Consider the following 24,193-nt stretch of genomic DNA (forward strand, 5'->3'; position numbering starts at 1 on the left):
GGTGCTTGATTTGTGGTCGAGAGTTAGTACTCACACCTTTATATAGTCTGAAGGCAAAGGTGGGTATCTAATAGATAAAAATTCATAGCCATGTGTACATGGCAGGTTTTTTCCAAAGGTAAATTGATATTATGAAAAGTACACATCATTTAAAATGTTGATCAAAAAATAGCTGAAGTTTAACAGATACAGAGTTAGTTTCCCAAGAAATGTCACAGTGGAAGTGTTCAATCTTTTGAATACTTGGCCAAGACACAGTGTAAAACTACCTTCTCTTTTTGTATTTGGCTAATCTGGTCAAACGTCAATGGAAAATTGACTTGTTTCCACTCCAGGTGCTTCTCACTGCTCTGCGTCCAGTGGACTCTAGTTAGGCAGCTACACATGGAACAAACTGGCAGCTTCGATGATAGAGCAAATGCTCTTTGTTGGGACATGAAAACTTGGTCCACTGCAGTGCTCAGGGCATCTTTCATCTCAAAGATGTGATGATTATTATTAATATTATTATTATTCATTTGATTGGAATAGCCAAAAGCAACCATTAAAAAATTGTTAGAGACTGACGTGTGACTTTTTGCAGCAGGTTCCTCAGTTCCACTTTCTCTACAGTTAACAAAAGTGACCTTGAGCGACTACTGAGCCAGTGCTTGGACAGCTAATGCAGCTGTTAATCTAGTTAGGAGACTGGGAGCTGAGTACGTGTAAATAAACTCACAGATGGGGCAGATGGCATTGAGTTGAGGTGTGTACAAGGGAACCGACTGATGCAATAGTTAGATATTGGCCTTTTAATACCTGAGGCCTGGGTTTGAATCCTCAGCTTTTACTCATGTGTAAAATGGCAGTGCAATATTCAGCAAATTGTTTGATTTATGGGGTGAGCGATCCTCTCACTCGTTTTCAAATCCTTTCATGCCCTCGCACCTCCCTACCAATCTGCTTACCCCCCCTACTCCACCACCCGCTGCCTCTGCTCAGCTGGCTCTGGCTTCCTGATGGTCCCCTCGAGCCCTCCGTTCCACCATCCTTGGCAGGTCCTTCAACCACTGCGCCCTGAAACTCTGGAACTTTCTCCCTCCACCTTGCCCCCTCCCTCCCACCTTCAAATCCCACCTAAAGGCCTTCCTTTTTGATCGTGCTTATGGTCACCTTCCCGCTCTCTCTTCCCCTGGCTTGGTGTCAGACTTCACCACTGTCAAGCACTCCGGATGCTACCCTGAGTGAAGGGCAGTATATAAATGCAAATTGTTGTTATTGTTGTAGAGGTGGGGAAAGTGAGTCATAGACAGGGAGAGTGAGGAAATCAGAGATAAAATAGAAAGAGGTCAGGGTTGGAATTAAAGTGTCAGTGTAACTGTTGATGATGGCAGATGTTTTCAGTTAGTATTGCAGCCAATTAGTACTTTATGTGATGACCTAATATCTGCACTGTTTTCATATCCATAACAGGGCTGGTCCCAAGTAATGTGGAAATCAAGCTCTTTACTATATTGTTTCTGAAGGATGCCCATTTATGCTTTAGTGGTTCCCTTTATTAAAATTACTAAGCTCATCTTTGACAACCCTGAATCTGTCCATCTAAAGAGTAAGCAATTGGTTACATTCTCATGCTCTTTCCCAAGTCTGATTGAATGTCATTTTCTGTGGTCACTCACTATCACCTAGTCCTAGTGACTCAACTCTGTCAGTGTTAGCCAACACATGGCCCACGGGCCAGAAATGCCCCCCCAACCTTCCTCTGAGTCTAGGTAAGCCTTTTTGAATCAAGGGTTTGTTTCTAGTTGTTACTAAGTGCCGCGATTTATGGTGTAGCCATAAATCATGAAATATTCAATCAAAAAAATGTATTTGGTTGGCGGACTAAAAAGTTGGCCACCACTGAACTACTTATACTCCGTGAATTGTCTTTTGGTTATTTACAAAAAACAACTCTGAGACAGAGCTGCCCCTTGTCAGGAAGCAATTCATGCACTACACCGATAAGCTTGAACTAGTTTATATTGGGCTGATTGAAATATTCTTTCGATACTATTTTTTCCTTCCTCACATATGTCATAAATTTGTCCTATTTGCTTCAGTCTGCTGTTGTCAGCGCCTTGGGGTGTCCTCCCAACGTGAAAGGAGCTACACAAAGTAATGTGTTGTCTATTGTTGTTGTTATTATGCTCTTTCCTTTTTCTTCTAAGCCCTTTCAACCAGGGACTATCAATACCCTAATCGTGTTTGTCAGCCTGGCTCATTTGGTAACACTCCTATGCAACGATAGCTGTGTTGTTGGGATGCAGTCCTTTGGATGAAGTGTTAAACCAAGGTCCCGTCTGCCCGTTCAGATGGACGTTAAAGATATTATGGCACTATTCAGAAAGAGAAATGAGTTTCTCCCTTTGTCCTGGCAAACAATCCCCAAATGAAATTAGTCATTCACTTCATGGCTCTTTGTGGGACATTGCTGTGTGCAAATTGGCTGCCTTGTTCACTTACAAATACACTTCACTTTCGGTATATCTTCTGAAACACTTTGAGACATCTTCCTGACATGAAAGGTGCAGTATCACATAAGGGTTTTTTGATATTGTCCTCTCGTTCCTGTAAGATTGTCTTATTGTTTGTGATGTGTCAGAGTAAGAGTAGTGTAAAGCTTTCAGAATGTAATTCTACACGAAGGGCGCTATATAAATGCAAGTAGTTGTACTGTGGCGCTGTTTTATGTTTGCCAATACAGTAAAACTCACATACGTCTGATCTGTATAAATCATATAATAGCCTTAGTTGTACATCTGTAAGCTGAATTTTCTATTATAGGTTTCACATAACTCATACTTTGCATAAGTTCACATTCAATGTATGGTTTACTGAGGTGTACATTTCATTCATGCTTTTCTCTTCATTTTATCGTGTATATATAAGGTTTGATTTTTTTTATATATATCTCTGGCTCTGAATTCTGTCCTTCCTTTATGAGAGAGGTTAATTGAAGGACCTAAGCCAGCACAAACCAAGGAATGAGAACCTATAGTCTACACCTTCTAGTCTACACTGGCTGATGGCTTTGCTCACTAGGTATTAATATTCCTTGCATTTGAACAAGCGCCTTAGCACGTTGTCGAGACATCTCAAAGTGCTCTGGAGGGTGCTCTGTAAAGGGTAGCAACTGCGTATTTTGTAGGCAAAAGTTGCAGCCAATTTGTGCGCAGGAGTTTCCCACATACAGATAAGAGAGTAATACATCTCCCCCATTGACCCTTTCGACAGGATCATTGCTTGGCGTGACTCTGAGCCACGTAGACCCAGAATCCCAGGTTTGATCCCCAGTGGTATTCACTTCAGCATCTCTGGGCTAAGGAGGGGACTAATGATCAAGCTTCAAGCACCAGTTCGCTCTTCAGTGATTCATTCTAGGAAGTGTGTATGTGCGGATATCCACAGACGCCTGAAATAAGTACTGTTTTTCATGTAGCGACTTGGTGCCATTATGAAGGGAAATTCTCACTAGAGGCCGCGATTGTCAGTGTCGCTGCACAGAATGCTGACTGGAATGTTACTGGCCTTGACTCCAATCCACCCAATTTTTTGGGTGAGGTATTGAAAGGCAGACTAGCCCTTCTGGGAGAATTGGAGGGAAGTTTAAAATTAAAAAGGCCCGCTTGACGTCGATTACATCTCGGTTTGTTTTTCTTCTGAGGGTAACGTTTTTTTACGTTGTTTTTTTTTCCCCCCCATTCTCCTGTTGGATCCTTTCACCCCAGGCACTGTGTACAACTGAGAAAGGGGGGGTTTACTGTATTGGCAAACATAAAACGACACCACAGGTTTGAATGATCCTATCCAGGGTTTTCCCAATGCTTCTCAAACACCAGCTCACACACTGTTTAGCTTGGCTCAGTTGGGAGCGTTCTTTTCTCCCTTCTTATCGAAAATGTTTAGAAAACAATTTTCTTAATGTAGCTGACAGATTCAATAATAATAATAATCCTTGCATTTGATATAGAGTCTTATCACGTCTTCGAGACGTCTCAAAGCGCTTCGCAGAATATATTGTAAAGTGAGTTGACTGTATTTTGTGGGCGAAACACGGCAGCCAATTGAGCACAGTAGCGTCCCACAAACAGTCCTGGATTAAGTGACCAATTTGCTAATACTATTTTTGAAGGAGTTATTACCCCCGGAAAAGCGATCCACCAATCGAATAACAACCAAGTACCTACTTACTGCTAGGTAAACAGAGGCGTGTGGAAGAAGGAAACTTGTCCAACATTTTGCCCTGCCGGGAATCGAACCCCAGGTCTCTCGCTCGCGAGGCGAGTGCTCTAGCCACTGAGCTACAGGACTCAATGCATAAACGTGAACATCAGTAATCAGTAAAGGAGACACCAGACTAAGTGTAGAGTGCTGTCATTTTTCTTTATTTGAGTTCCATGTTATATTCAATGCTTTTAATTGGCAGCAATTGTCTGATCAACCCAGGTGCGGAATTTGCTCACACGACCGTAGACTCCAGGCGAATTGATGGAACAGAAGCCGCTGCCCCAGGAAACGATTCCCACCAGATACCAAGTTCCTCCACTCTGACAGATGAGAGGTCCACCGGAGTCACCCTGTTTGAAAACAAGACAGGCCAGAGTTAATGGACCCAGTGATCGTGAATTTAGCAAAGCCTTGCATAAGAAAAGAATCAAAATAACTGAGACATATTGTGGCCTTGACCTCATTTTTTTTTAAACAGGAATTCTCCAGGCGAATTGGAAGAATATATCAGTGTTGGAATCCATCACATGGACACCTGATGCTCTGAACACTACTAGTATCGGGCCTGTGAGCTTTAAACACAAATTGTGTATGCGCTATTTGATTAGTCCGGGATTTACACAATGCCAGATCAGGAGTAAAGAATAGATAGTTCAGTCAGGTACAATGAGATGCAAGTAGGACACATTATTTATAAACCTTGCATCTTTGCCTGGCATTTCATCATTAATTAAATAATAAGTTTCCTAACAAGTGGAGGTGTAGCGTACATACCATGCAGGAAGAAGCACCTGCTGCCCCAGCGCAGATCATGACATCCGAGATCTTGTTGCCCCAGTAAGCCTCGCACCCCTTGTTGCTCAGGAGGGGAAGGGTGGCTTGCTGCAGCTTGCATGGGGTGCTGCCAGCTGAAGAGGTTAAAATTGCAATTTTTAAAAAATATGTACATCTGCAGTGACTTTGTACTTAGAAAGGGTCAAACTCACTTCTGTTTTGATACAAAGAAAACCTAAATCAAGTGTGTGATGCGCTATGGCTAGCCCACCTCTTATTAACAACAATAATATCCTTGCATTTGATATGACTCCTTATCGCATCGTTGAGACGTCTCAAAGGGGCTTCACAGGATATACCATAAAATGAATTAACTGTGTATTTTGCAGGCGAAATGCAGCAGCCAATTGCGCAAAGCAGTGTCTCACAATCATTCGTGGATTGAGTGACCAAATTAGCCACCTCGTATTATTATTTAGTGCACATCTTTCCGCCCCACCGCCTGCCCCTTTTCTGGGATTCTTCAAAATGATGTAAAATATATAAAGAAAATAACGTGGCATAATGGCTCACAGGAAGTAGAAGACGTAATAACGAATGATAATACTTGCATTTGATAAAGCGCCTTTCACGTACAGGACAACACCTCAAAGTGTTTCACAGGATTTGTTGTAAAGTGCAGTGGATGTGTATTTTGTACGCTAACACAGCTGGCAATTTGAGCACAGCAATGTCCCACAAACAGCCAAGAGATTAAGCCCTGGAAACGTACCAGAAAATTAGTTTGGATGAAGATGGCCTTTCAGCACATTTATTCTCATCCTTCCAGGACACCCGCCCTATTGTTCGCCCACCATAGCAGTAAGTTGCTTTTTAAGTGAATCCAGTGTCCTGGCCTCATCACCCTTCCTAACAACCTATCATTACTTTCGCTCTTGGTCGTGGAAAACTTCCTGGTATCTCGTCCTGATTTCGCTCTTTACAACTTTAAACCTATGACCTCTTGTTCCACTGTCTTGGTTCATCCTAAAGCATTGTTCTGGGTTTACTTTATTTTATTATAGTGCACTTCACACGGGGAAGCATCTCATTGCTCTTAACAGTGTTTTGAGACGTTACTAGGAGGAGAGGAGGGGCATGAAGGAGGCCAGAGCCAGCTGAGAGAAGGGGCGGATAGAGGGTAGAGTAGGGTGGAACAGGGCAGTGAAGTCAGGAGGTGCCAGGGCATGAAATGCTATGATACCAAGGATCGTGAAATCAATCTGTTCTGCAATAGCGGAGCCAATGGCGTCTGACTTAGCATATTTTGCCCTCTTGAATAAACAATCTCTTGAAAACTCCTCCACAAAATACCTGTTGCTGAATTGCAAACTTAGTTAGATCTAATAGTTCTGAGTTGAACCTTATGGTGCTATTTTGATAAAGATATGGAAATGGCATTACCGAAAGGGTTAGTCAGTCCCCATCCTGTCGTGACGCACATCGTGCTTGCGGGGAACATGCCCTGTGAGGTGTCCAGACAGATGGGAGACACACGTGAATTCATAGAAGCTGGTGCCTTGAGCTTCACCAGGGTGATATCATTGTTGATGGTGTTGGAGTTCCATTGAGGGTGGGTAATGGCCTGAAATGGACAAGACAAAGACAAGTTACCGAAATTCTGTTGGGTGAAGAACAATAGCTTTTTTTCCTCCAGACAGAAGGACAAATAACTTGTGAAAGTAGTAGATTATACAACACAACAATCCAATACAAACTTACGTTTATATTGCGCCTTTCTCGTCAGGAGCACATCCCAAGGCACTTAAAATAATAATAATAATAATCCTGGAATTTGAGACGCCTTTGAGATGTCTCAAAGAATTTAAGAGAATATACTGTATAGGGAAATGACTAAATAATTTGTGGGTGAGCTATGTTACAGTATACCTCAGAGTCCAGTTAAACCTAAAGGAATAATATAGGCATAAGATTTTATCACAGGTGATATTAGCGCTGGTGATATCACATGCCACATTTCCCCCTTCCTCAGTCCTCCCCTACCCTCTGTAGAAAAAAAACACATTAAAAAAAATGTTCCTACATACCTTAGCAACTTGAAGGGTCTGAATTTGGACGTCGGAGCTGCATTTGTTGAATTCTCCAAGAATCACACGATGTTGACTCCTGATGAAAAAGAAGACATTCCTCTGAGTAAGTACTTGTGTCTGTGCACAGCCTCTGAGCATTCGTATAGAGGTATTCAAGCTTACCCCACACCACAGTGAGCAGCGGTCACAACCCAGTATTCACTAATCAGTGATCCACCACAGAAATGGAAGCCTGTGTAGTCCTGTGACACAAAAGAGATTGTTGTTCAACACGGAAATTATTGTCTCCCCCCCGCCCCCCATTGATAGGAATTTCAGGCTTACCAGCTTTATGAAACCTTGCCGGGTATTGTGCACTAGAGAATTCACCTCCTAATAATAATCCTTCTATTTGATATATCGCCTTATTGTGTCATTGAGACATCTCAAGCGCTTTCCAATATGTACTGTCTATACTGTCAAATGGATTAAGTGTATATTTTGTGGTTGAAATGCGGCAGCCAGTTGAGTATAGCAGTGTCCCACAAACAGTGAGTGACCATTTTTTATTGGGAAATAAATATTGAGACGTAAAATAAAAATTCCATGAGACCAAAGCTGGCTGACTTGACAACAAAGATGGTGTTATTTCAAAGGAGTGATCTTCGCATGAAACATTTTCAGTGCAGGTGAAACTGTCTGCAGAAGTCAGGGCAGTGCAACATTTGCTAAGCTCAGAAGATCACAAGATCACGTTTCGGGGACGAAAGTGAGATACAAAGTTAATTATTGTTCATAGAAATTAAAAGCACGGAAGGCCATTCAGCCATAGGTCAGAAAATGTTGTATGACATCTATAGTCTTCCAATCTCTCTTCATCACTGCAGTTCTTTTTCTGTTATTAATGCAACTGCAGTCTTCTGAACTTCTCTAAAGTCTCTTTATACAGAAACCTAACAAAAGTTTGATCTGTATAAATCGTATAATTGCCTAAGTCGTACATCTGCCCAGGTCCCATGCAAGAGTTTATATTCTGTGTAAAGTTTTACATAACTCATACTTTGCACAAGTCACATTAAATGTATGGTCCCAAATGATACAATCTATGTGAGATTCACCGTACTTTCTAGATATGCCAATTCCGCACAATCTTCACCCTGGACACCGTTATTGTGTTGAAATCATTGCATCAACTCATTGATTCTATAAACTTCAGGATTATGGAACATGTTGCCTCTCTCAATCTTTCCTTCTTCCTTAAATACAAAGTTTCATGATATCGAACTGTTGCTTCTTGAACGATTCTTTTCCTTTGGTTTCTATTCCTTTTCCAAGTCTGTTGGTTTCCGCCTATCCTATTGGACTTGGTCCCTCACCTTAGTTTCTGAATGAAGAGAAACCCATACCTAATATATGAATTAACTTCCAAACAAAATTAAATACAACTAGTAGCACATTAGCTGTACCGAGTGAAGCATCAATGATGCAATATGTGGCAGTGAGTGTCCTATCCACTTACCTGTAGTGAGACTTGCCAAGGCCAAGATCCCGAGACAGCTTCTTCGCCATTTACGATTCTCGAAAAGCCAGTAATATCAGGGGAGATAGTAGGCTTACCGCACTCTGTGTTTAAAGAAATCAATGCACAAAATACGAATCAGTTCAAAATAGCAATCAGTGACGGAGAAGGGAATAGAAAGAATGGTAACGGAGAGGGGAATAGGAAGGGTTGGAGCTCAAGTGGAATATAAACACTGGCGTGGACTGATTGGACCGATTGGCCCATTTCTTTGCTATATCTCTCTGTGTAACTCTACGTAAAAGCTTACTATAAATTAGAAATGAGAGTTTCTCAGTAAATCCAGTTTACCCAGTCCATAAGCAGCATTAATGAGAGCAAGGCACGAGAGCACCCAAAGTATAGCCATGGCTGTTGATTTGTGGTGGAAAGTTGGTGCTTACACTTTTATATAGTCCAATTTGCAAATTTGCTGAGAGATAAGAGATTTTAACAGCACATGTCCAGGACAGGGTTTATTTCCAAGGTAAATAAATAGTTTGGCCATTATCGATTCATAATAAAGACCTGCGTAATTCAGTACTGTTTAAAGGAAGTGATAACATAATTTATGATGGGGAAAAAAAGCACATACTGTACCTACAAAGTATTATTAAAAATCTGTATTTTATCAATGTGACATAAGAATTTTATGAATTTTCCAATATGAAGGACCAGAAGTAACAAACTGACTAACCGTGTTTTTCTTTGCAATTATATTAATGTCAAGTTGATAGGAAAACATTGTGCTTCAAATTGGGAACTTATAATAATAATAATCCTTGCATTTGATATAGCGCTTTTTACGTCTTCTAGACGTCTCAAAGCGCTTCAGAGAATATGCTGCAAAGTGAATTGACCGTATATTTGTGGGCAAAACGCGGTAGCCAATTGCGCACAGCAGTGTCCCACAAACCGTCATGGATTGAAAATGACCAATTTATTATTGTTTTGGAGGGACTATTATTAGGTGTATTGAATAAGGAAACTTGCTTAAGGTTTCGCCCTGCGAATGTCCTGTATGGAGACAAAACATGAAGGAACAGCATAAATTGACTGTTACAGTATGTTCACAAATCCCTAACACTTTACAGCAAGACTTACTACCACTATATATATGAAAGCGAAATAACAAGAGATGTAAAAGGATCTATATGAGCAGGAGAGACAAATAACATAAATGTATCCAGAGTTTGTTAGAAATAGAAAGTGTTAAAAGTTAGATCTCAAACGTCATCTGTAGAGCGCTTAAAATGTGGAGCGCTTATAAATACAGAGGGCAAGATAAATGTTCTTAAATTCGCTGCTGAGTTCACTCACAAAACACATAGTCACTACACTTTACAGTGAATCCTCTGAAGCGCTTTGAGACATCCCCACCGATGTGAAAGGCGCTGTACCAAATCTAAGGCTTGTTGTTATTATTTTAAGACGTGCTGGTTTTTGATTTTAATTGATAAAAGTTGCTGTTTGTCAGGTTTTCCAATTTTCTCCAAGTCGCATAAAATTAATTCCCAGGGTTTCAATGTCATTTTAATCACTTTTTATTATGTTTTTGCCCTGGAATACTGTGGACCCACTTTATTCCAGGTCTCTGCTGAAGAAAGCACAGCCCAGCCTGGCTCATCGGCAGGACCTGGAAGGGCAGATCAGTCAGTGGGAGGGAGTCATTCCACTCAGCTCCTGTTAACCCTGCAAGCCAAAGCCCTAACAGGTAGGATAGTCCTAGCTAGACAAGCAGCAGGAAAGCTTGCCACACACAAAAAAAAATGCCCCATCCTGCAAGTCGTACTACTCAATGACGTTACCCTACGTGAAGGGGTGTTATTTATAAGTTGTTGCTGTCGGCAGCACGGACTTAACTTTGTGCGTACTTTGTGCGTATTAATTGGTGATCTTATGACCTTCGAGAAGTTGCCCATTTCTGTAGCCCCAAAAATTGGAAAACTTAGATAAAAAATAAACATTGATATGATCTGACGAAAATGAAAAACAGATAAAACTTGAAAAATGACCGCACAACTTATTTTGATTTGCTTAAACCCCCAAACTACGCTGCAGGAAAACTCGCTGTAGATTGTTCCGACCTTCAGTAAAGCTTTACGTAATGAGCTGACAAGTCACAGATTATGGCAGCAAGTCAGGTGCAGGGTTCCCAGGGCACCAGGTAGAAACACTTCACTCTAATAACAACAATAACTTGTATTTATATAGCGCCTTTCATGTGGGGTAGCGTCCTAGAGCGCTTGATAAGTCATATGGGATCGGAGAAATCATTGGTAGAAAACTCCCAAGGGAATTTTGGAATAAAATCAATGACGTGATAATGCACGGATTATTATTGTTGGTATAAAATCTATCAAGGTGACCAGTAATTTCTTACTGTTTTAGACGTGGGCGTGTGGCATTTGGGATATGGGGTAGTGCCACCACCGATTTAACATAATAATAAAAATAATCCTTGCATTTGATATAGCGCTTTTCACGTCGGGAGGATGTCCCAAAGCACTTCACAGAACACACTGTAAAGTGAATTGACTGTATATTTGTGGGCGAATGTGGCAGCCAATTGCGCACAGCAATGTCCCACAAACAGTCGTAGATTGAAAATGACCAATTTATTATTGTTTTTGGTTTTGGAGGGATTATTATTAGGCTCTGTGTGGAGTAAGGAAACTTGCCCAAGGTTTCGCCCTCTGCTGGGAATTGAACTCAGGTCTCTCACCTCCAAAGCGAGTGCTCTAACCACTGAGCTACAGGACTCCACATAGCTTGGTGATATGGTTTATTTTGGTAGTTTTACCAACGTAGTGCTTTTTCTTAACAGAGATTAACACCGTTTGAAGTGATTTCTGCTTTGGAACTAAGGGAATCTGGAGACATCGGAAGTTCTGGGGAATTTCAGCCGACACTGAAATGAACCCTAATACAGGGTTATAAGTTATAAAGCTACCCAGCCAGAAACTCTATTAATCTGTCAAGGCACAACACAAAACAATGTTAATAAACCATGTTTCCATATTGTGCAACTAAAATAACTTCTAAAACACTTTATAGTGGATCCTAGGTTCCTTCATTCCATTCTTTTCCATTCCCTCACTCTGTTTTTAACTTAGATTTTGTTTTGACTGATACACTCTTTCAGTACTTTTCTTAAAATATAATAAACGCTTAAATATTTGTTTGGACTTTTCTTTCCTTAGCATCCTTACGAATCTGGAAGACTCTCGCCTCTGAGTGGGAAGGTTTCAGGTTGTAGGTTCTCTGTCTGTTCAAGTGGACGATAAAGGTCTCATGGCACTATTCATAAAGGGAAGGGAGTTTCTCCCAATGCCCTGGCCAACAATCCCCCAATTAAATTGGTTATTCACTTCACTGATGTATGCAAGTTGACTGCTGTGATCGCACACAAAACACACAGTCATGACACTTATATCGATGCTTATATCCAGTGAGGCGTTTTTGGATAACCTCCCGAAGCGTAAGGCGCTGTACCAAATTTAAGGATTATTATTATTATCGTTAGTAACATTGACTAACTGAAAACCCCATTATGTGTCAGTCTGGGCCTTGACTCTAGGTACAAAGGATCCTGTTCCTCCATGGCTTCAGAAGGTTTATGATTGATATAGGTTAAGGTTCTCCAAGATGCTACTCGGGTGAAGGGTGCTATATAAATGCAAGTTGTTATTGTTGCTGTTATCACATCGTCGAAATGTACTGTAATCATTGTGTATTTGTAGGCAAAAGTGGCAGCCAATTTGATGTTCAGTAAGTTCTAAAAACAGCCATGAAGTGAAGGATCAATTTTATCTTTCATTCATTCACTGGATTCAGTAAAACTCATTTACTCCTTCAACTTTTCGTTCTGTAAGACTCCAGACAAGTCAACCTCCTTGTGCTGAATCTCAGGGAATTATTCCCAAATTTAGCAGCAGTATATTCACATTGCATAGGCATTCATATCTTGCCTTTGCTTTCTAAATGTTTTTTTCCCTCCTTTTCCAAATGACTCATAAGCCGTGGATGTGGAGTGATGTAGCATAGTGGTTAGCATGTTTGCCTCACAAGCAAGAGGAGCTGGATTGAAAACCTTAGGTAAGTCTGGGATAATAATCCCTCAATAAAAAAAAATTGGTCACTCAATTCACGACTGTTTGTAGGACACTGCTGTGGAGTCCTGTAGCTCAGTGGTTACAGCACTAGCTTTGTAAGCGAGAGAACTGGGTTCGATTCCCGGCAGGGTGAAACCTTGGGCAAGTTTTCTTACTCCACACGCCTGAAAATAATGTCTCAAAAAAATAATAATAAATTGGTCATTTCAATCCATGACTGCTTGCAGTACACTGCTGTGCGCAATTGGCTGCCACATTTCTCCCACAAATATACGGTCAATTCACTTTACAGTCTATTCTGTGAAGCGCTTTGAGACGTCTAGAAGACGTGAAAAGCGCTATATCAAATGCAAGGATTATTATTACTGCTGTGTGCAATTGGCTGCAGTGTTTTGCCCGCAAAATACAGTCAATCCACTTTGCAATATATTCTGTGATGTGATTTGCGACGTCTCAACGGCATGATAAGGTGCTACGTTAAATGCAAGGATTATGATTATTATTATTGTTGAAGAATGTGGTGTATCAGAGCATTACAACAACGAGGCAACTTGACTTCATGCTTCCGAGTCTTGGACTGTAAATGGCTTCACATTAAAGGAGGCGTTAAAGAAACGTGAGTTCAAAAAATTTATTGTCAAATTTCAGCTTTCGATGATTTCAGTTGGCTGCAATGATCTGCTCGATCCAACTAATGTGTTTAGTCACTCGGGCGTAGACCCCGGGAGTACTGGTAGAGCAGCTGCTGCTGCCCCAGGAAACTACTCCAACCTGGTTCCACACACCGTTCTTCTGGCAGACAAGAGGACCTCCAGAGTCACCCTGTGAACAGAGAGCAGCAGTTGTCATTAATGTTCATGTTTATGTTAGGGGCGATATGATGGCGGTCTTTAAGATCCATGAAATATACAGTGAATTCACTTTACGGTATACTCTGTGAAGCGCTTTGAGACATTTAGAAGGCGTGATAAGGTGCTGTATCAAATGCAAAGATTATTATTATTCTAAAGGAATATGGAGCAAGGCCAGGTAACTGGAGCTGAGGTACAGATCAGCCATGATCTTATAAAATGTCGGAACAGGCTCGAGGGGCTAAATAGCTTACTCATGTTTCTAAAGGGACTAGATTTATCTTGTCTAGAACAGTAAAATCAGAGGACATGGCCTGCGATTGAGAGTGGGGGGTAAATTCAAAACAGATCTATGGAAACACTACGACAGTGAGTGACTAATAAATGTACGGAACAGGTTCCCTGGGCAGACGGTGGAAACAGAAAGTGTTGATTCTTTCAAGAATAAATCAGATGGATTTCTGTTAGGAAATAATATCGTGGGATATTGTGGGATAGTTTGGGACACGACATGTCATGCGACTGACTGGTGGAAGGTGAACTGGTTTGGACCTTGGTCTTCTTTGTCTAGCAATTCTCATGTTCTTTTGTTTCTCTCAGCAAAGTAAGGGCTGAAATATCTCTGAAACCAACAGGCTCATACCATGCAGGATGAGGCACCAGCCGCACCAGCACAGATCATGCTGACTAAGACATTGCTCCCCCAGTACTTCTTGCAATCGGTGTTGGTTAGGAGAGGCAGGGCCGCTTGCTGCAGTTTGGTGGGACGCTCAGCAGCTGGAGACAGAGCAGAAAACATGTATTTATCGAAATATAATAGTGTTTGCAACGATCAATGAGAGTTACCGTCACATTTCCGCACTAGCGCCTGCTTATTTAGAGGGTTGAGAATTTTAAGTTAAAGGCAGTTGTATTTTACCCGATGCCACAACTGATCATTTTCTGTACTAGCGAGAGTTAGTCTAGTGTTCTGTGAAGCGTACAGATTTCAGATGCACTAGGAGTAGCAGTCGGAGACTAATATACACTGTCACTGAGGGCTTGAACCATTTAGGTTAAGTGCTGGTTAGATTTTTTGTGAACGGATAAACAATTGATCACTCTGTGTGTTTTCAGCATAAGCTCCTGTTATAGAATATAGGCACTCAATGCAAACCTCTAGAGAAAGGTTGGTAATTATAATTCTTTTGCGTGTACAAAGCAGGCGACTGATGATCACAGTCAGTGCAGGTATTTTTCATGTGTTAAGAGTTTCCATCATTCAATCTGAACAATGTCTAAACATTATGTACCCTTTGCCGAAATGAATTGTTTCAATCAGACTATAACACTCACTCAATGCTGTTATTGGCAGGAATATCAAAAGGTGAAGAAGGTAAAGCGAAACCTTATTATTATGAATAATAAAAAGCAATACATTTAAAAACAAATGTTTGAACCATTCACCCCCAAAAAGATATCCGTTTCTCTCTTACATTTTAAAGTCCAGTCGGAATGGTATCCAGTGGATTATTATTTGCTACTGTTGATTATTTTACCAAATAGCGATTGACTTTATATAAAAAAAAGAAATGATGACATTGACTTACGACTTGCTCGAGTCCTGCCCCATCCAGTGGTGACACACATGGTGCCTCCGGCAAAGTCTTCTGTTGTGAGACACACGGGGGAGACACGGCTTGTGAGCACTGGGGAGGATGCGAGTTTCACTAAAGTAACGTCAAATTCGGTAATCCTCCGAGGATGAGTAAACACCTGCAACAGAGAGCGATCGAGATCGAGAGAGAGAGAATCTGAGAGCGAGTTATTTTCTCAGTCCTATCTATGAAGACAATTATTTTGGGACAATTATAAATGTATGCATTTTACACAGCGCCTTTTCAATTAATTTCAAAATTAAATATCCTCCTCTTGCTTCACTGGAAAGTAACTAACTAATTAACTAATGCAGACTTAAACAGGTCCAATTTAATTGCAGCCTTACTGAGTGTTAGCATTCAGAGCACCTCAGTGTCTGTACGTACCTTTTCAATAGACATGACTTGTTGGCTTGCCTCTGACTGACTTTTGTCGTGTGCTCCAAGAATCACTTTGTCTGATTTACTGGTTCAGACAAAAAGAGACCCAGTAAGTTTAATAAAGTGAGTAGGAATCAGAAGAAAAATTATAAATCCTGGAAATCTGACACAGTAAACAGGCATATTATAAGTGGCTCACAGACTTCATCTTAATGGCTTTATTGTGGACCATTGCAAATTGACTACTGTGTTTACTTACAAAAACACAGTTACTACACTTTGCAGTAAATTCTGTGAAGTACTTTGAGATGTTTTTGACAGATTGATAAGTTACTACATCAAATACAAGGATCATTATTGTTATTAAAATTATTATTATTATTGTAAGCGGAAATGAAAAAAATTTGGTCACTCGAATCCACGACACTGCCGTGCGGAATTGGCTGCCGCGTTTCACCCACAAATTATACAGTCAATCCACTTTACAGTATATTCTGTGAAACGCTTTCTTGGCCTCCCTCCCCCACCTTTAGTTTTTAATAATAATAATCCTTGCATTTGATATAGCGCTTTTCACGTCGGGAGGACGTCCCAAAGCGCTTCACAGAACACACTGTAAAGTGAATTGACTGTATATTTGTGGGCGAAAGTGGGAGCCAATTGCGCACAGCAGTGTCCCACATACAGTCGTAGATTGAAAATGACCAATTTATTATTGTTTTTGGTTTTGGAGGGATTATTGTTATTGTCCTGATCTTTGATGTACAATGCCATGCTCTGGGTTCTAGGCTTTGTGGCCCTCATGAATGAAGCTTTAAGATATTTCAGTCTTATTTTTGTACTAAGACTTACCTTACACCACAATGGGCAGCAGTTACGACCCAGTTTTCATTGATCAGGGAACCACCGCAGAAATGCCAGCCACTGTAGTCCTGTCACACAAGCAAAGCACAACATCACAAGGTTCAGTAAAGGTGAAAATTCAAAACAAGCTTCATTTGCGTTTCCTTGTGTTCAGTCTTTGAATGTTGTAGCCTTGACAATTTGGGGAAAAATGTTATACTTCCTTTCCAATGTTGGTCTGATTGCCTTTTAAAAGCTATTATTAAAAAAAAATAATAACTTGGTTACTCAATCCACAGCTGTTGTGGGACACTGGTGTACGGAATTAATTGCCACGTTTCGCCCACAAAATATACAGTCAATTCACTTTGCAGTATATTCCATGGTCTTGGTCTTAAGATATTTTTCAAAACTTAAGATCATGCAATGTTTTGGAAGATTCTTAAATCCAGTGTTAATTTTGAAAAAAAATGTTTAATGGCTTCATAACTCTCGCTGCAAATGCCACTCTTAATCTTAATGTTATTTGCTATCTTCATAGCTCATCCTACTCCAGTGACGAAGAACTCAATTAGATTCTTAAAGTTACCTGGAGGGAGACTTGCCAGGGCCAGGAGCCAGGCACGGCCTCTTCACCGTTTACAATTCGTGAATAGCCCGTGATCACAGGAGTGATGGCGGGCAAACCACATTGAAGGCCTGGATTGAAAAAGGAATCACGTCAGTTTCATTGTGCCCAAACGGAAACAAAATTCTCCATTTAACTTCAGAACAGCAGAACTTTGAAGAAAATGGATTACCATGAGAGGCGGCGAGGAGAGCGAAGCAGGAGAGGAGCCAGAGGAACGCCATGGCTGCAATGATGTGGTGGTGGAAGGAACCCCATGGTCTTATATGTTGCTGTCATCCTGACCTTTAGATGTTGCTCAACTTTAATGTTGGAACAAGATCAAAAATAAGGCAGATTAGAGAGATAAAAGGAACATTAAGATGTGAATGTGTTGCTGATTTGTTTCCAAATTAACTAACAGCATATAGAGATTAAAGGTTGTTGAAAAATTTGGACCAAATAGAGATTCAATAATTTTCTGTAACACCTGATCATAACAACTATCGTCCCAAAGTTGAGGGATGGAATTTATAATCCTAATAAGCATAAGAATGTTTATGCACAGGAAGAAATCAATATGGAATCCTGTAGCGTATTGGTTAGAGCAAATGCCTTGCAAGCGAGAAGACCTGGGTTCGAATCCCGGCAGGGCGAAACTTTAGGCAAGTTTCCGAATCATGTGGCGTTCTTAGGGCTCTGTCCCTGGTCCCCTCCTCTTCAATATCTACTTGGTGACATCATCGGCAGACTTGGGATCTACTTCAACATGTATGTGAATGACACTCAACTCTATCTCTCTAATTATTCTAATGCCCTGCTCACAGACTCTCTCCACAACACTGACTCTCTTTTGTTAGTCAGTAAATGTCAGCCTTTACGTAAGTGTTCTGAACTGTCACATGCTTTATTATGGGTCCATTATATACTTTCTTTTAAATGCATTCAGTACCTTGTTTTCTGCAGAGTGGGAAATTGGTGACACTTGTGTTCAGATCTAATTCCTCTACAGTTTTGGTTCCATAGCCCTGAAATGTAGTTGGTCAGTAAAGACTGTAAGTGCCTCTGTCTCCACAGGATCAGAGGCCTTTTCTGATCAACATTTTGTGTTAGTCTGACCTTCAGCTTTATCAAGGACGCTGTTTTAGGAGCTTTATGATTACTCCAGTGCCTCCTAATGCATGAAGGGTGCTATACAAATTCAGGCTAATTTTGTTGTTGATGACTCATTTATACGCTTGGTTCAGTAAGGCTCATTTACTCAGACAACTTTATGTTTTACAGGTTTCAGACAAGTCAGTCTCGATGGGCTCAGCCTCTTCACCTCAAGGTGAATCTCAGTGAATTATTCCTAAATTTAACAAAAGTGTATTTCACATTGAATGGGCATTCACGTCTTGTCTTTGGTTACTAAACATTTCATGCAGAAAGTTTACTGTCTGACAAGCTACATGACCAAAGGCACTTAATGTGTTCTTTACTGCTTGTCCAAGTGACTCATAAGCCATGGTGTGGAGTGGTATAGAGTAGTGGTTAGCAGGCTCACCTCACAAGCAAAAGGACCCGGGTCAATTCCAGAGTGGGGCGAAACCTTAGGCAAGTTTCCTAACTCCACACTGTTTACTAAGCAGTAAATAGGAACCTCACTATTAGTCGGTTGACAGATCGCTTTCTGGAGGTAATAAATCCTCAAAAAAAAATTTGGTCACTCAAACTGTGAGTGTTTGTGGGACACTGCTGTGTGAAATTGGCTGCCGTGTTTCGTCCACAAAATATTCTGTCAATCCTCTTTACAATATATTCTGTGAAGCGCTGTGAGATAGTGATAAGGCGTTATATCAAATAATATTGTAAAGTGGATTGACTGTGTACTTTGTGGGTGAAACCCAGCAGCAATTGTGCACAGCAGTGTCCCACAATCAATCGTGGATTGAAGTGACCAATCTATTATGAGGATTATTATAATTATTATTGTTAGAGAATGTGGTGTATCAGAGCAACTCGACTTTGGCTCCCGAGGCTTTGGACTGTAAATGGATTCACATGAAAGGAGGCATTAAAGAAACGTGAGTTCAAATGAATTTATTGTAAAATTTCAGCTGGCGATCAGTTGGCTGCAATGATCTGCTCGATCCAGCCCCTGAGTTCAGTCACTCGGGCATAGACCCCGGGGATACTGGTAGAGCAGCTGCTGCTGCCCCAGGAAACGATGCCAACCTGGTTCCACACACCATCCTTCTGGCAGATGAGAGGACCTCCAGAGTCACCCTGTGAGCAGAGAGCAGCAGTTATTGCTTACGTTTCTGTTTATGTTAGGGGCGATGTGATTGCGGTCTTCGAGATTCTAAAGGGACTAGATAACGCAGACCACAATAAGCTGTTTTGTCTTACACAGAACAGTAGAACGAGAGGACATGGCCTGCGATTGAACGCGGTTAAATTCAAAACAAATCAGCGGAAAAGCCTCGTCAATGAGCGACTAGTAAATACACGGAACAGGTTCCCTCGGTAGACGGTGGAACAGAGAGCAGCGGTTGTCACGGCGGAGCAAGGGCTGAAATATCTCTGATGCAAACACTGTCGTACCATGCAGGACGAGGCACCGTCTGCCCCGGCACAGATCATGACGTCGGAGATCTGATTGCCCCAGTAGCCCTTGCAATTGCTGTTGGTTAGCAGAGGCAGGGTCGCCTGCTGCAGTTTTGTTGGACGCTCGGCAGCTGCAGGAAGAGCAGAAAACGTGCATTTGTTTCAACTGGACAATGTTTGCAAAGGTCAGTGAGAATTACACTAACATTTCGGCACCGACACCGATTAAAAAAAAAAAAATGCTTGTTTCCCCGACTGCTGTGACCAAAGAAATGTTTGATTGTTAAAAGAAAATTGTCCATAAAATACACAAAGGCAGTGTATTCAGCGAAGCGCTTTGAGACGTCTCAATGACGTGATAAGGCGCTATATCAAAGGCAAGGACGGTCACTTTATAACACTCGTTGTGCTTTGAAGCGACTTGGTCATCCTTTCGACCTGAAAGGCGCCATGTAAATGTCAATTTTTATCGTGATTTGTATCGTCATTGCCGTTTTACCAGCTAAAACCTCATCGTTTGCCCTCGCCATTGCGAATGGGAGCTAAGCGGGAAGAATCTCTGCTTCTAGCGAGCGAGCGGTCCGCTCCTCCAAGTCCTGCCGATGAGCCAGGCTAGCTGGTCAAACCCTTGCGAGCCAACTGAGCTCCAAGGAAACCTTATTTACCTCCCCCCCGACCTCCCCTCCCACCAGAGGAGGATACATAGTAAAGTCCAGTCAGAGTGACATCCAATGTGAGCAGAAACATTAATAGTTATCACATTGATAGCAAAAAAAAATGACATTGGCTTACGACTTGCTCGAGTCCTGCCCCATCCAGTGGTGACACACATGGTGCCTCCAGCAAAGTCTCCTGTTGTGAGACACACGGGGGATACACGACTTGTGATTGCTGGGGAGGATCTGAGTTTCACTACGGACACATCATTGTTGATGGTGTAGGAATTCCAATCAGGATGAGTGAACACCTGTAACACAGACACAGAGTATGGGGGGAGTTATTTTCTTAATTAATGTTATAAAATTATATCGTCAACAGGGCTAACCCAATTTGATTGAGCAGGTTTCAATCTCTACAAATTCTTTTTGATGCCAATGTCCCTATCAGAGGCTCGAAATTCCTCTGGGTTTTGGCTCAGGAGAGTTGTCTTAAAACCGAAGCTTTTTTTTTTACAATCAGCTTAACTTCAGTATTAAAAGGAACTGTGGAAAACCTGCTTCAAAATTAAGGCTGAAGGTAAGAATTTTCCCCAAATTCTGCAATGGTCTTTCATTTTAAGTCAGTGGTCTTTTGGCTAAGATTATGAGAAATGTCAGCTCAAGTCAAGTAACACACCACACCGCCCTTTCCCCCTCTCACATCAATACAAATTATATCAGTACTGCTGTGCGCAATCGGCTGCCGCGTTTCATCCACAAAATATACAGTCAATTCACTTCAGAGTATATCCTGTGAAGCGCTTTGAGAGGTCTCAAAGACGTGATAAGGCGCTGTATCAAATGCAAGGATTATTATTATTACATTGTGGGCGTTCTACATAATACATAGTCGCTGCACTTTACAGCATATCCGTTGAAGCGCTTTGAGGTGTAGTCCCAATGTGATTGGTGCTGTATTATATGTAAAGATTATTATTGATGTTATTTATTATTCAAATCAATTGAGACCGTACTGAGTGCTAACCTTTAGAAAACCCCAGGGTCTGTACATACCCTTTCAATAGACATGACTTGTTGGGTTGGTTCCGTCCAACTTTTGTCGTGTGCCCCTAAGATCACTCGGTCCCCTGTACTATTTCAGACAAAAAAAGACAAACCAGATAACACAGTAAGCAAAGCAAAATCTTCAGGATCCCTGTGTCCCAGGAAGCTGGCACAGGAAGCAAACTCTTAAGCCTTCACTAATGAAGCTTCGGAGATCAATTATTTTCTGTCTTATTTTTGTACCACGACTTACCTCACACCACAATGAGCAGCAGTGACAACCCAGTTTTCATTGATCAGGGAACCACCACAGAAATGCCAGCCACTGTAGTCCTGTCATACAAGCAAATATCAACTAACACAAGACTATGAGATACATCAAAAGATTTTTTTTGATTTGAAATGGGCTTTATTTAAGCTTCTTTGCTTTATAAGTCTTCAAATATTCTGAGGGAGGAGAAAAACTCATCTAGAAATGTTTCCTGGTCTTCCTTCTTTCCTTCCTTCCTTCTTTTTGAAACAAAAGATCAAAACCAGAACTTAGAGATGGAAGTAATTTCTGAAGTGATGAGCGTCACTCAGAACTTTTCTTAGTGTGGGGATGCTAATGTGAACAACACTGCCCAACAAGACAGCCAGCATCTAAAGGATACAAACAAATAAAGAGCTAATAGACCTCTACAATGTCTAGAACAATATCCTGTCAGCCTTTAACGACCTAATAGGACTCTACTTGAGTAGAGAAGGATGAGCTATGAATTTAGCAAATAAAATTAGGATTAGGAAAATTGTGTTTGATCCTAAATAGGACATAGATGGGGTAAAATTCCACCGTGTTTACTCTATTAATTTCAAGTGCTCTGAGACGCTGCCCGGCGTGGAGGATGCTATATAAATGCAAGTTGTTGTTGTTATTAACGTAGCAATTCTGCGAACCTGGAATTTGACAAGGTGTTAAATAAAGTCTTAAGGGCTATAGGAAAACGGCTTCAAAGTTAAGGCTGAAATCAACAATTTACCAGCTTCCAGACGCTCTGAAATAGTATGTTAATAGAGTGAATGTAAATCCTGGTGGAATTTACCCCAGCACTGCCCCACTAAAAACGATGGTTGAAGCAGAATGTGCAATTGATTATTAAGAGAATATCTGGGAAGGAAAAATATAAACAATATAAATATATAATACAATATAAAATAGAAGTAGAACTAAACATAGAGCCAGCAAAGGCACGATGAACAAATGGCCTTCTTCTGTGCTGAAAAATGTTGCGTGTCTATGATAAGATCAGTGCTATGTGTGCTGTTGGTCTCTGATGTCCAATTAAAAAGAATTGAATAGAAACTCAGCCCAATCAGTTTGTGCCACTGTTTTTACTCCACACAAGACTTTGCCCATTCCTTCCTCCCTCCCATACCTTTCTATTCCCCTCTCCCAGTGTCTCTGTGAGTTGTAATAAATTGGAACAATTTTAAATACAAGTGCATATGAATGAACCTTGCATCACTCCACGTATCTCTATGTACCTGGAAGGAGACTTGCCAGGGCCAGGAGCCAGGCACGGCTTCTTCACCGTTTACAATTCGTGAATAGCCCGTGATCACAGGGGAGATGGAGGGCAAACCACATTGAAGGCCTGGATTGAGGAAGGAATCACGTCAGTTTCATTGTGCCCAAACGGAAACGAAATTCTCCATTTAACTTCAGAACAGCAGAAGAAAATGGATTACCATGAGAGGCGGCGAGGAGAGCGAAGCAGGAGAGGAGCCAGAGGAACGCCATGGCTGCAATGATGTGGTGGTGGAAGGAACCCCATGGTTTTATATGTTGCTGTCACCCTGACCTTTAGATGTTGGAACAAGATCAAAAATAAGGCAGATTAGAGAGATAAAAGGAACATTAAGATGTGAATGTGTTGCTGATTCGTTTCCAAATAAATTACAGAATACAGGTCAAATGTCATTGAAATGTTTTTGCACAAATAGAAATTCAATAATTTTCTGTAACACCTGATCATAACAAGCCTGGTCCCCAAAGTTGAGGGACGGAGCTCATAATCGTCATGAACATAAGAACGTTTAAGTACTGGAAGAAATCACTAACCTCCAATGTATCATTCCTTTCACAATTCTGAATCCAACTGTTCACAGTCTCCCTCAAATCTTTCCCCTCCAGAAACACACTTTGTTGAACCCATTTGTGCTGCAACTTCATTGTTATCTGTAGAGGAGCCCAGTGACCTATGCACATTCCATGTGAGCAATAACATTTTCCAGGAGCATGTCTTTTGACGCCTTGATATTACTCTTTCGTGTTGCCAGCCTGGCTCAGTTCGTAGCACTCTTACTTCCCTGTTCGAATCAGAAATTCCTGCTTGTATAATCCTAGGCTGACACTCCAATGCAGTGTTAGTGGAGCGTTGCATTGTTGGAGGTACCGTCCTTCAGCTGAGACATTCAATTGGGGGCCCATCCGCCTGTTCAGGTGTGGATGTCAAAGTATCCAAGGCAATGTTTGAAAAGAGGAGGGAGTTTCTTCCGATGCCCTCGTCAGTGATTCCCCCCAAATAGAATCGGTCATTCACCTCATGGCTGTATGTGGGACATGGATGTGTGCAAATTGGGTGCTACGTTTGCCTACAAAGACGCAGTCGCTACACTTCGCGTTAAGTCCCTTGAGTCACTTTGAGACATTCCCCTGACATGAAAGGTGCTGTATCAAAAGCAAAGAATATTCAGTATATTTGCTTCATCTCTTCAACCATTCACTTACCCAACAATTATTGGCATTTTCTTTTGAACCGCAGCCGGGTTCACCAAC

General features: G+C 41.3%; 3 protein-coding genes across 4 annotated transcripts; all 3 read right to left on the reverse strand.

Annotated features, from left to right (window-relative positions):
- Positions 1-4,416: 4,416 nt before the first annotated feature.
- LOC103176141 (chymotrypsinogen 2-like) lies at positions 4,417-9,059 on the reverse strand. The gene is made up of 7 exons (XM_007889539.2): positions 8,962-9,059; positions 8,611-8,714; positions 7,275-7,354; positions 7,110-7,188; positions 6,466-6,646; positions 5,023-5,156; positions 4,417-4,598 (listed from the first exon to the last, which is right to left on the reverse strand). The coding sequence occupies exons 1-7, from the start codon at positions 9,017-9,019 to the stop codon at positions 4,437-4,439; spliced, it is 798 nt and encodes a 265-aa protein (XP_007887730.2). The 5' UTR covers positions 9,020-9,059; the 3' UTR covers positions 4,417-4,436.
- Positions 9,060-13,424: 4,365 nt separating this feature from the next.
- Positions 13,425-17,432, reverse strand: LOC103176140 (chymotrypsinogen A-like). 2 transcript variants are annotated; one of them, XM_007889537.2, is made up of 8 exons: positions 17,277-17,432; positions 17,066-17,175; positions 16,486-16,565; positions 16,120-16,127; positions 15,640-15,710; positions 15,205-15,370; positions 14,259-14,392; positions 13,425-13,586 (listed from the first exon to the last, which is right to left on the reverse strand). In XM_007889537.2, the coding sequence occupies exons 1-8, from the start codon at positions 17,326-17,328 to the stop codon at positions 13,425-13,427; spliced, it is 783 nt and encodes a 260-aa protein (XP_007887728.1). In that variant the 5' UTR covers positions 17,329-17,432. The 2 variants fall into 2 exon arrangements, with proteins under 2 accessions (XP_007887728.1, XP_007887727.1); XM_007889536.2 differs by lacking the exon at positions 16,120-16,127 and having other exon boundaries at positions 15,640-15,718.
- A 1,757-nt stretch (positions 17,433-19,189) lies between these two features.
- Positions 19,190-23,314, reverse strand: LOC103176139 (chymotrypsinogen A-like). Its single transcript, XM_007889535.1, has 7 exons — positions 23,104-23,314; positions 22,900-23,009; positions 21,629-21,708; positions 21,385-21,463; positions 20,465-20,639; positions 19,670-19,803; positions 19,190-19,351 (listed from the first exon to the last, which is right to left on the reverse strand). Exons 1-7 carry the CDS (start codon positions 23,153-23,155, stop codon positions 19,190-19,192), a joined length of 792 nt encoding a protein of 263 aa, XP_007887726.1. The 5' UTR covers positions 23,156-23,314.
- Positions 23,315-24,193: the final 879 nt, after the last annotated feature.

This window comes from Callorhinchus milii, unplaced genomic scaffold (genome assembly GCF_018977255.1).
Source record: "Callorhinchus milii isolate IMCB2004 unplaced genomic scaffold, IMCB_Cmil_1.0 Scaffold14, whole genome shotgun sequence".
NCBI classification, from domain to species: domain Eukaryota; kingdom Metazoa; phylum Chordata; class Chondrichthyes; order Chimaeriformes; family Callorhinchidae; genus Callorhinchus; species Callorhinchus milii.